Source organism: Lacerta agilis, chromosome 10 (assembly GCF_009819535.1).
Source record: "Lacerta agilis isolate rLacAgi1 chromosome 10, rLacAgi1.pri, whole genome shotgun sequence".
In the NCBI taxonomy this organism is placed as follows: domain Eukaryota; kingdom Metazoa; phylum Chordata; class Lepidosauria; order Squamata; family Lacertidae; genus Lacerta; species Lacerta agilis.
In genome coordinates, this window is record NC_046321.1 from 34,548,768 (window position 1) to 34,562,081 (window position 13,314).

The window sequence follows — 13,314 nt, forward strand, 5'->3', positions numbered from 1 at the left end:
AAGCTTTGTTACTAAATGAAGCTAACAAGCAGATTGCACATTGCAGTCCAGAAAATGTGGGGTTATTAGCTAAATAGCCTGGGGAGGTCATCCAAGTCAAATAAATAATCAAAAGGTACATTATAACAGAAATGCTGTCTCTGGAACATGAATGATTTGAATCTAGACAAGAACTTTCAGATACACGAAGACTCAGGTAAGGAGCGTTCCATAGTACTGTACATACTTTATAAAATTACAGTGCAAATTTTGTAAACAGAGTCAAGTAAAAACTATTTTATATTTGAAATTATACCATGTACTTTACTTTCTAAGGTTTCTTCCAGCTCTGGGGTACTCAGGAAGTATTATTTCTTAATTATTATAAAAATAAAAAACGGAAGAGAAGAATTGAGCTTCACCAGAAGCTTGCACAACAACTGCTAAATGTATATTACACCATGAAAGCTTGGTGGGTAGATAGAGAGAGAAAAGGGACGCTGGATGGTTGATAAGCAGCCACCCCATTTGCTTTTTTCCAGTTCTGCCCTTCGAGAATGATGCTTGGGGCATGCTCTTCCGCCTTGCGGAGACTTCAACGTGTAGTTCCTCAGGATTCTGCATCTACATGAAACCACTATGTGGGATTACCCAGAATTTTGGAGTACATTGTGAGCAATATGCTGGTGACACACAGCTCTACTTCTGCTTTCCATCTGCAGGTGTGGCAGTGGATGAGCTTTGCATGTAGCAGAGCAAAGAGCACCGAGAACACAGGGGGCCCCCTCCATGATGGTGTTTAAGGCGGCTGGGGAAAAAGCTGTCCAGGAAGGAGATTTAGGTGGAAGCAGAGGGGCGGTCTTGCGTACAAGATTTGGGTGGGGCGGCAGCGTGCATTATATTTGCGTGACATCATGCGTGGGACATGGGTCGTGAGTATGTGATGCCATACACGTGGAGCCCAGCGTGGCGCAGTTCAATGGCTGACTCCTGCTGAGCTCGAGAGAGGAATCTGCACTGCGCTGGGCTCCCTGCGCATTGCACACATGACATCAGTAAAAAAGATGAAACATTTTAAAATGTACACATCTTTTGATGAGGTTCTTTTCCACCTTGGTGAAATTGGACAATACATAGGGGTTACCAGAGGCCAGATTAAACTGCGTTGGTAGTAAATTCCCACTCTATGCTGCCAGCTGGCTAACCCTGGGTTGCAACAGGGATTGTACAAATCATTAGAAGTAGATTAGTTACTGAATAACGCATTTAACTACCTTTCTGTCCACAAACACAAGGTGTCCCACGTAGTGGAAAAAGAAAATAATATAAACAAACTAGGCTTTTCCTACTCTTCCCCCCCAAAAAAATTGTACAAGAATAACACAGGCATGGGCACTAACTATGGCTATGGGACTAGGAAGAGGCTGTGGGATTATAGTAGGGGCCTATTGTTTGCCCCAGCCTATTCACAACCACCCACTCCCAACTCTTAGCCAGGCCTGATAACTGACCAACATCAATACAGACCAGAGAACACTCCAAACCTAGCTGAAAACTCTGTTAGCCGTACTTTACAATTATGAAGAGTCACATCAACAGAGACAGAGGGGAAATAAATTATTCTAAGTTAAATAATCAATTTATTTATTTATTTATTTATTTATTTATTATTAAAAATGTTCCCATAAACATCACTTGAAAGTAATTCAAGGTTACAATCTCCGTAACCTCAAGGACTGTGTAACAGAAACTTGTTAAGGATTATGTCATCCTTGTTCATAAATCTATCCCAAAAATATGGAGTATTGATTTAACATCCATGCTAGAAAACTGTCAGTGGAGGTGGCCAAAGACATTTTGCTGCTTGCCCCCTCCACCACCCCAATTCTACCGAAACAAGACAAATGGACTGGCCACTAAATCTATCACAAAAGGCCTTCCTGAACGCTTACTGAAATGTAACTATCCTCCTTAAAACAACATAAACACTTATCCACTATAAGTTGCCCTTTCTCCTTCAACAGGGATGATCGAAAACATAGTAACCATGAACATCCAAGCTCATCAATCCACAGTAATAGTATACTAGGGTGATGAGTCTGAGGCCACTGGATCACGACTCTGGGGTTGCGGCGCTCATCTCGCTCTATAGGCCAAGGGAGCCGGCGTTTGTCTGCAGACAGCTTCCAGGTCATGTGGCCAGCATGACTAAGCTGCTTCTGGCGAAACAGAGCAGCGCACAGAAATGCCGTTTACCTTCCTGCCGGAGTGGTACCTATTTATCTACTTGCACTTTGATGTGCTTTCAAACTGCTAGGTGGGCAGGAGCTGGGACCGAAAAACGGGAGCTCACCCCGTCGCAGGGATTCAAACCGCCAACCTTCTGATCGGCAAGCCCTAGGCTCAATGGTTTAGACCACAGTGCCACCCGTGTCCCAACATTGGATCACTTAGCCCAAGATAAAACCTAAAGTTAAGAGATCCCAAGACTTTAAGCTAAGGGCATCTTCAAGGATGAGTATGTGTATGTATATAAATCAGATAATAAGAAATGAGCAGTTGTCTGAAAATTACCAGTTATGTAAGCAAAACTTCAGAACCCTTTCCCCATGTCTCATTCTTCCTCCGAAAAAAGGAATACAACATATTTGATGTAAACCCACAAATTCCAAGTTTAGCAACCCATCACTATACAGTCTCTACCCTATTATACAGTGCTACCCTATAGTTGTCCCTTTCCATCCTCCCTTCATTTTACTGTATGAGAATTAGTCATCTCTCAGGAGGAAAAGTTTATGATGACTCTCATTCATATAGATGCCTTTTACTTTGCAAGCAAATAGAGACAATAATTCAACTGTAAAATCAATTCCACTGTAGCTCGGTGTAGCTGTTAGAGGGCTAGACTCAGGGGTGTAGGAAGGGGTGGGGGTGCAGTCCACCCTGGGTGTCATCCTTGAGGGGGGTGACAAAATGGCACACCGCGGGGGGCAGTACTTACCGCGGGGCCCAGCCTGCAGCACACCTGAGCCATGTGTCTCTCCTGGGAGTGACGCGGTGGCTCAGGGGCCCGCACTGCCCGAAACGGCAACGTGGGGCTTGCGTCCAGCTTGCTGCGCCGCCGCCCCCCGGGCGGATCACTGCTGCACCCCCGCCACTCTGGGTGCTGGAGCAGCTAGCTATGCCCCTGGCTAGACTAAGCCCAAGGTTCAAATCCCCACTCAGCCATGAAGTTCACAGGGCCAATCCCTGTCTCTATCTCATGGGGTTGTTGTGAGGATAGAATGGGATGGGGCAGGACCATTTTGAGTTCCTTGGAGGAAAGATGGGATAGAAATGTAATACATAATCTAGAATGACAATGTACACAAGTCTGCCTTAAATCTCTTTTTATCCTCATTTGTCTAGAGCAGTGTTTCCCAAACTTACAATAATCATGTACCCTTTTTGAGTGTTTATTCTTACTGGTGTACCCCAACCACCTAATTATCTTTGTCTAAGAAGGGCTCAGGCAAAGATAATTTGGTGGTCAGGGTACACCAGTAAGAATAAACTCTCAATAGGGGTACATGATTATGATACTATTTTATCTAGCAGATACCATACACCCTTTGAAACCCTTTTGTGCAACCCTGGAGGTAAGTGTACCACACTTTGGGAAATACTGATCTAGAGGGTATAGTATATCCTTCCCTAGCTCAATATTTTTAAACATACATTTGTCTTGCTATACTGTATCTTCAAAAGTTACCACTGTACTTCCAACAGCTTCTAGGCCCATTTACATTACAGTACTGTAGCTGCTTGGCTGCCACTTCCTCAAAGCTTCAACCCACAACTCTTGCAACACAAGAAAATTGCATAGACTAGGCTGAAGGCAAGATTAGCCTCTATGCCCTGGGTTGCCTAACTGGGGTGGCAGTTAGTTAGAGAGCTCTCAAGTTATCAGTACATCACATACGATTCCCTATAAGGTGAAAATGAACCCTTTAAATAGATAATGGATTTTACACACACACACACACACCAGTCTGGACATGTGTTTTGAAGCAAGCTGACTACTCAAAACTCTAGACTTTGGATCACATTTTGCAACAGCTAACTCCACATTGCAAACAAATGACATAGGCTGACTACAGCCTAGATTTCACCAAGGGGATGAAGCGCAAGTGCGGGCTCACATGGCTGAATATTTATTTTTATAACATAACTTCTTGTCCAGTCTTTCAACTGTAGCTCACAAAAAACAAGTCAGAAAAGCAAAAACACACTGCAACACAATAAAAAAGTCCAGTTAAGATTTTAAAAATTAGAAGATGACAAGTGGCGGCGGACAACAAAAACAACAATGTAGAAAATAACCAGCTAACAGACTAAGGTTGCAGTCCTCTATGCATTTATCTGGGAGCAAGTCCTGTTGAACTCAAGCGGACTTACTTCCAAGTAGACGCATGTAGGATTGTAGTGCCAAATGGAAAGAGAAGGCAGAGCTCTTGTGCTCTTTGCACAGCAAGGTGCACTTACTGAAAGTCGCACTTCTGCACATCTATTATAGGAGCCCTGTCCACTCCTTCCAGCTGTAAATTCTACCATTGCAGCTCTTTGATCAAAGGAAGAATGAACCCAATAATAGTTTTTGAAATCTTACCATCAAGTGTCACTAGCATAACTTCATTGCGCTTTGCCTCAAGCTTATCTCTCACCCATGGAAACTCCTGTAAGGAATCCAGGAAAGACTCAAAAGCCTTGGGCCCTCTTGTAGGTAAGATGTCAAGGAGCATCATGGTTTTCCTGTGGTTGGTGACTTGGGACCTTATTTCTTGCACGTGGCTTTCTGTCAGGATGCCTTCTTGGTAAAGGTACTGAATGACAAGGCCCTCCACCAGCAGTTCCGCACAAAGCTCCAGGCGCAACGAGCGCAGAACCTGCTTGTCCCTGGCATCCATCCTGAAGGAAAATAAACAGAGAGGACTTAAATGCTATATATGTTGCACCTGTGGAGACTGCAGCACCCACCAATGTCCTTTGTCTTTCCAAATTTTTCTCTTTTCAGAAATGCTTTCCAAGGTAGATTCAGGTTTTTGGGTGCTAGATTATTGCTATTATTTGTCTGTGTTATACTTACAGGGATTATGTAGGGGTTTTATTTGGGGAGGGGGGTGCCTTCTGAGCACTGAAAGCTTTTATTTCGTGAAGTGGATTCCACCACAGGTCCTTTGCTTTCCAAATGCGCCTTTTATGCCCAGCCAGGGCCGGAGCCTATTTTTTTAAAGCCCGAGAGTGTTTTGAAAAGTATGTGAGCATCAAATTAATGAAAGGCTGCATCTTTTGTTGATTTAAGTTATCAAGGCATCTTACATGAAGCAGACAATCAGACATACAGTACTCACATTTAGGACTGGTCCCACCCAAAGATAACCGACACTTTAAAATAGGGTAGAAACTCCATTTGGTATAGTAACCTATCTCCATATTTTATTTTATTTTAAAAAAAGGAAAAGAGAATCACATCCACATTGTAACATGGGGCTGCCTTCAAAAAGAGGTGCGAAAGGTGTCAAGCAAGAGTTTTGATTGTGGTTGGGGTTTGTTTGGTTTTAGACCATGTGACTTAACAGCTCATCCAGCCTCACCAGTTTCTGGTTTGTCTCAGAGGAAAATTCAGCGCACAAGTGCTCACCTGTATAACCCTTATGATTTTGGGCTAGGGTACTTGGAACACTTTCTCCCCATTTGATTCTGTCACCCAAAATCTTCAGCAAATGCTTGCTACATATCCTTTCAGTAGCAAAGGCTCAGTTGGTTGGGTACGCAGGCCAGGGCCTTTTCCACCGTGGCACCAAAACTTCGGAATTCTCTGCTGTAGGTCTGCTCCGTCAGCAATGATGCTTTGACACATTATGAAAACTGTCCTAATTTAACATGCTTCTGGTCAACAGAGCTGATTTTTATCCCTGCTTTCACATATTTTCATTTTTTGTTATGCTTTATTTATAATAGCATATATACTGTTACCTGCTGCTTTGTGTGACTGTTAGCAGCCCTGGAGGTATGTCCAGACCCCCAGTGTGAGTCGGAAGAGGTCAGATAAAAGCATTGAATCAACATCTCCCAGGGCAGCTTTCAAACAACAACTAAAATCAACTAGTATGTAAAACAATATTTTTTTTAAAAAAAAACAACTGTTCAAAGCTGCAATCCAGGAAGACACAGCAGCAACATTAAAACAGAGAAAAAAAGTATAAAAGACCCGGGGAAAATTACAGGTGTCTCATTTTCTGTTTATATTCTACATTTCTTCCTGTTAAGAAAGTATGTATGGAGTTCCCTGACAGGAACCTGCAAACCTTGATTTCCTTAATTTCAGCCATGTACATTCACACCATGCCCTGGGGCCCAATCTATAAAGAAAGACTTAGCATGCCCCCTTGAACTAAATAAGAGCAGGCCAGGCGACAATAGATTGTTCATTGCTCTTAAGGTTTCAGGATTCACTATATTTTCTAGATACAAAACAGATACACCACAACTGCAACAAAAATAGTAGAACCAAAAATAAAGATCTATGCACAGTGGGGAGCCATACACCTACATGTCTATAACGGGTTTTTAATTAAGCCCCTCAAAAAAAAATAAAAAAAGCGAAGAAATGTCCGGTCGTGTAAAGGAATAAAGACAGCAGAGAAACGAAAGAGGGCAGAAGCTCGCAGGAGAAGCTTTGCAGAAAAAGCCGAGAGAAATTGTAAAGTCGGACCACCTGAGAGAGGAAACGATAGGTGCTTTCGGTGAAAATACTTACAAATTTAAGCGCAGGGATTATTGATCATCAAGCTCAGGCATTCTTTCTTGAGAGCAAAATATCCAAACAGGAAGTGCTGTCCGCCCATGTTTCTTAAGGGCAAAACATAAAACGGAGGATAAAATGCATCGTCTGGAGACGGAAGTTCCTGGTTACTTTTGACGCCATTTCCCTAAACGTGACAGTTTCCAGTAGGAAATAATGGTTCATGTCAAGGCTTTTTGCATAAACTGTGACTGAGCAGCAGCAGCAGCGTTTTCTCTTCCCGTCCTCGCCCCGATGAGGTGAAGAAGGTGGAAGCGCAGGCAGGCAGGAGCTCACGGTTCTTTAAACTGGGTTTTTATTTCGTGTGAGGGTGGGGTGCAGTGGAGAGTCATTTCAGTGGTTTTATTTAAAAACACACAAACACAAGATTTGCAGAAAGATTCCAAGCTTGCTCAGCCCGCTGTTCATATGGCACGTTTGAGGTGGAAGCGCGTCTAAGGCTGAGCACACAGTCGTGTTGTTATCAACACACTTCATGTTTGTGTGTGAAACTAGAAACCCACCCTGGAGCATGTATCTCCACAGATCAGATACGGACTGAGACTTGTAGTCACAGCTGTCAGCTCCTCAATATTAGCTGGTGAAACGCAACCTTTGCGGTTTGCAACACTCCTGCAATGTGGTCCAGTGGTTTTATCATCACTCTGCAGGCAGGGGGTGGAGGCCCAAAGAAAGTGGCTTGCAGCAACTCTGTACTTGGCTGGTATGGATACTTGTTCAAAAGACTGGGAGAATAGTAGTAAATGTACTTCTTTCCATTATTATGTTTTTAGATGTATTGGAAGCTGTCTGGAGTGGCTGGGGCAATCCAGCCAGACGGGTGGAGTAATAACAATAATAATAATCCAGAAGAAAGCTTGTACAGTGGTACTTTGGTTGTCAAACTGCTTGGCTCCTGAACAAATTGGCTCCCGAACACTGCAAACCCGGAAGTGAGTGTTCCAGTTTGCGAACGTTTTTTGGAAGCCGAACATCCGACGCGGCTTCCGATTGGGTGCAGGAAGCTCCTGCAGCTAATCGGAATCCGCGCCTTGGTTTTCAAACCGTTCCAGGAGTCAAATGGACTCCCAGAATGGATTAAGTTTGACAACCAAGGTACCACTTACCTTACCTTACAATTACGTACTTAATTTGTTCTGGAGGTCCGTTCTTAACCTGAAACTATACTTAACCTGAAGCACCACTTTAGCTAATGGGGCCTCCCGCTGCCGCTGCGCCACCAGAGCACGATTTCTGTTCTTACCCTGAAGCAAAGTTCTTAACCTGAAGCGTTATTTCTGGGTTAGCGGAGTATGTAACCTGAAGCGTATGTAACCCGAGGTACCACTGTATAGGGTAGGAATGGGAAACATGTGTCCCTCTGTATTACACTGACTCCACCTTCCCTTTCCATTGACCATGCTGAAGAGGGCTGCTGGGACCTTATCCTGTCCCTGCCTTAAGGTGTGATCTGATTGTTGGGTCTTTCAAAACCCTGGGCACTATGCTTTGCAGGCATAAATGCTTTTTTGGCTTCTACCAGCTTTCTGCTTACTCTACACCTGGTGTCATAAACAATGTCAGGTTTAGGGCTGTGGGGCATGGCTTGGGGAGGCCTGGCGAACCTAATTGGGCATGCAGTTTGGCCGTTCTCCACCCTTCTAGCCTTGCTTTTAAAAAGAAGTTATTATGAAGCTCCTGCTGCAAATATCATCTAACCTTTCACCATCTCCAGTAACTCTGTAGAGGCTTTAGAAAGGGAAATTGCCTTTTTGAGTACGGTGTGGTTTTTGTAAGCATTTATATCTTAATTAAAATAATAATAATATTCGCTGTTTTCATTGGGAATACATTTTTAATCAGTCAAAACTGACTCATCTAACCACTTAGTCAACTGAACACAGTGGCCCCATTGACAATTAATATTAAATGCACACTGAAGGCAATGGAAGGACCTGAAGTGGCCATTGAAAAAAATGGGGATGAACCAGAATCTGTCCAGCTTATATACCATGTGCCTCACTACACCAGTAATCTCTAACTTGCCAGTTTCTGGTTCTCAAAAGTAGGTCACAAAAAAAATGATTAACATCTCTCCTTCACCATTTACTTCATCCTTCTATTTGAAATTGTTGTATTTAATAAATGACAGATCTGTGACTCACAGTACGTTGAACGCTATTAAATGCAATTTCTTTTCATAATGGATGTCAGTGTTTGCTTCCGAGCTTAATGTACCCAGTGTCAGAAATGTCAAATGTTGCCTGCATGTGAGTCATAGCAGGTACAGTATTACTTGCTCTGCCTCATCATGCTTACTTGCTCAGCTTGAACTAGGGTATCTAGGAACTGCAACAAGACTTGGAACAAAACTACTGTCTTTCCATTATACGTAGATCACTAAATATGTCCACCTTCCTGCATATGTTTTGCTCTCTTCTAAAAAAAACAACCACCACAAAACCACTTATTTCAAGCCTAATTATTTGTGGTGTGTGGTGCTTGTGACAGTTGTTCTAGTTTGCAAAGGTTGCAACCTCTTAAACCCACAGTGCTTCCCATGCATTTTGAACACTGCAGAAATGATCAAAAATGTTTTCATGCTATAGAAATCCTAATTTTGTATTATCAAATAGCAGATCCACACAATACATTTAAAGTTTATTCAGAGCATGTGATTTCCCCCCAAAGAATCATGGGAATTGTAGTTTCCCCTCACAGAACTACAGTTTTCCCAGACTTCTTTGAGGAGTCATGTGCTTTAAATGTGTGTTGGATGTGTTGGTGTGGATCCACTGTTTGGTGCCAAGCCACCTCATTTAAACCTGAGCTTTGCCTTTCACGCCAAGCTCCATTTAAGGACTCAATGTTTGTTGGCCACCTATCATTCTTAAAAACTCTCAAGTTGTACACTAAAATATGATTTAAAACAAATATGTAGTAGTTACTGGGAAACAAAGAATCTGGTGAGTTAAATAATGGCTCCCAAGTCTCCTCATGAAAATCCATTTATTGTTTCCAAAAAAACTTAATTGGGAGCTGAATCCCCTGAGGTTTATAGCCAAAAGTAGTTACCATGTTCTCATTTGACCAGGCTTGGGTGAATATTGTGAACAGGGTAGGTAGATGTCAGCACAAACAGCTTTGATTCCAAACCAAATACATTGGACTTTTTCATAACATCTGAATGACCCAGAGCTTGATAGCCTGCCAAGAAGGAAGTACATAATGCTCACCACAGCTGTTCAGAAATGGGGTGACCAACTGACAATACAGGATTTTCATAAACTTGGTGGAGAAGGGAACGAAATTAGACATCACATCAAATTCTGATTTAGCCATTGACTTCCTAAGCAGTTTAGGACTCAATGAATCCCTAAGCTTCAGATCAGTGTGTATGATATGGTAGTTTTACTTACGAGCTAAGGATTATAAAGAAAATTTAAAAAATGATGATAAAGAAAATGGTACACAAAAAGTGTATACATGTTTAAATAATTATCCATTTTTTTAAAGTTCCTTAAACATGCTTTAAGTACCACCTGTATTACTTCAGTATATGTACATGAACAAGCTGATCAGTGCTGTTTTTATATAGCAGGTAACAAAATAGGATATCAATTGGATAAGTCTTATGACCTTGGGAAAATAAACTTTTGATTCCAAACACATTGTGTTGGAATAAATTCTACAATTGTATATTGCATATTTGGGATTGGAGCACAGGATTTGCCAGCCCAAACTGGAGGCAAAGTAATAACATATTCTCAAAATGCTGTTATCTTTTGAACACGGATGACTAATGCCAGAGAATGAACGCCGATGTCTTCAAATTCCACTAAAAATAGCAAGAGGTTCGACACATCAAATAAATAAATAAATTGCATGGTTAATTTAAGACAGGAATGTGGAATCTTTTTTCAGCCTGACGGGTGCATTACTTTCTGGGCAACCATCTGGGAGCACATGCCAATAGTGGGCAGGCACAGAGTCAAAAGTGAATGGAGCAAAAAAAAAAAAAAAGTCGAATTTCTCTTTGTACAGCAGGCTACTTTCTGTATATAGTTATGAGTTTTGGGGTGCCAGATTCCCCTAAATTCCTGGACCCAGTAAGTGCTAGAATTCAATCAAGCCAGACATCAAATCCCTGGATTCAGCAAGGCGGTTAACGGCATAAAGCTGGAGAGAGGGTCAGATCACAATGGTTTTTCTGTTGGAATCCACAGCTGTGGCTTTGGGAGAAGCAAGACCTCTTTGGGGTGTTGATGCTGTGAACCCCTTCATCGTAGGCTCAGGATGTATATATGTGTAAATAAGCCATCTATCCTAAAGACACCACAGTCCCCTGTGTGCTTCATTTCCAAAAGGAAACATGAAACCCTGGGTAAGTGCCTGGAATCCCTAGAATCTTACACCGCTCGGAGATTGGGGTGGTGCAACAATATGCTTTCACACACCTCTCTCTACCTTCCACACAGTCAAGCAAAAGGCATTATCAGAACTTAAGGACACATTCCAACCAGAGGCAGAAACACTTGATTCAAATTGGGCCAAGGAGAGCTGTGGCCTTGAGTTCCAGACATAGAGGCCTGGAGTGCCACATTTGGTCCCTGGGCATTGGCTTCCCCATCCCTGGTTTAAGAAACGGTAAAGCGTTTAATTTTATAAAATAAGCAAGTATGCAGGACTTATTACATGAGTCAAAATGTGTTGCTGCCCTTCTTTTAAGAAAACAAAACCAAATAAACTTGTGCCACCAAATTTAATCTGTTAGGGCTAAGTTGGTTTTCAGTTGGCTATTGAGCAGCATTCCAGTTTGGAGACAAAATTTGTGAAATGTGACTCTCTGAATTTGTTCATTAGAAACATATCTAACTTGCCCAGTCTCTTACAGCAGTCTCTTGTGCCTCTTATGACTAAGGTGAAAGCTAGTTTCTTCCCTTCCCTTTGCTAAGCCAAACCAGCAACAAAAAAACATACGTAGATATGTTCTGGAGTTACCAATACTAAAAGAATGGAAGACTTACTATCCCAGTTTGTGAGAAGGAACAGGGAAGTGAGACATATGTTTTGTTGTGAATCATAGCATGCTCCTTCCACTTCTCCTCTTCTAGGTTTCCTTTCTGCTTGGGAGTAGGAGCAGGGTTGGTGTGGGGTCTGTGGCTGTAAGGTGCTGCTGGCTTCAAGGCAGAGATGAGAAGGGATCCAGATGTTGGGCCTCCAAGAAACATCTGGAGAGCCACAGGATCCCCACTCTGCTTAGGACAGTGAAGTCAACAAGCATGCCCATGCATGCTTCTTCCTACCAACCATTGCACTTATTCTGAACACAAAAGACAGCACGGGGGCAATGTGTGACGTGTGTATAAAAGAATGGGAAAAAATGACTTATAGCCAATGTTTCCAATGAACTGAGTGCTTACACGTCATCACACTTGCTTACGACAGCTCTTTTCCAAAATACGCAAATCAGGCTGTGATCCTAGATTGATAGATGTATCTGCATAGCCCTAAAGACACACTTTAAAAAAAAAAACCTTCCAAAAGTCAAGTTTTTGGGTTTTTTTAAAGTTGAAACAAAAATGACATGCTCAACCTCTTCCAATTTTAGTGGTTGCACTTCTTCTTAAACTGACAATTCTTTGTCTAGATTAGGGATAGTTAACCTGTGAACCACTAGGTGCTGTTGTACTATAATTCCCATCATCCCTCACTATTAGCTATGCAGGCTGGCACTGATGAGAGTCCAATAACAGCTAGAGGGCTGCAGGTTCCCCACTTGAGTCTAGACTCTTGTTATTTACTCTTTTTTCACATATCTAAGAACCAGGTTACATTAGCAAAACTTCTTGCACTAACGAATGGTACTGGCATTCTCTACACATGTATTTGTGTCGGCACCATCAATAATCAGGCTTTAACATTTGCCAGCTCCATTAAGGCCCCCCACCAAGAGCCAGGACCTTTACACTTTCCTTAGGTTCAGCCAGAATAGACACAAAACGTCTTGCTCTCCTGTATATTCAGCACCCAGTGAGAAGTGAGTTTCCCCCCACAGTCCTTTTGAACCATGTAGTGGATACAGGGATATAGTTCAGATAGCAGCTGGGTTGGAGGAAGGACATTAGTCCCTTGATGTGGCAGAGCACCATGTTAACATGCAATTTGTTCCTGAGGACTCTGGGATGATCTCACATTGCAAGTCCTTCATTACTTGATTCAAGAGACAGAAGGTTCTGCTTGACAAAGTTGCCCAAAACAAAGGAATGTATAAACCAAGTGAGCACAGATTTGGCCAAATCACATAAACTGCTGCCAGCCATGTTCATTATCTCTGTGGATCACCTACATTTATCCCCACAAATATATACCCAAGGAAGACCAAGACTGCTTTTGTACTCAATAAATGTGTGGTCTTACTCTAACTCTTGCAGAAAAACTAAAGCTTTGGAGGGCTGGGGTAAAAAATAAAAAAAATAGAGTTTGTCTTACTATCTGTTGCAGGACTGAGA

The 13,314-nt window shown here is 42.3% G+C and overlaps 1 protein-coding gene across 1 annotated transcript in view; it reads right to left on the bottom strand.

Annotated features, from left to right (window-relative positions):
* CRADD (CASP2 and RIPK1 domain containing adaptor with death domain) overlaps positions 1–7,040 on the bottom strand; it is a 30,667-nt gene extending 23,627 nt beyond the window's left edge. The window contains exons 1-2 of the mRNA XM_033162734.1: positions 6,779–7,040; positions 4,628–4,926 (exon numbers count right to left, since the gene is read on the bottom strand). Coding sequence (XP_033018625.1) covers positions 4,628–4,925 — 298 coding nt within the window. The 5' untranslated portion in view covers position 4,926; positions 6,779–7,040. The remainder of the gene's footprint in view (positions 1–4,627; positions 4,927–6,778) is intronic.
* Positions 7,041–13,314: the final 6,274 nt, after the last annotated feature.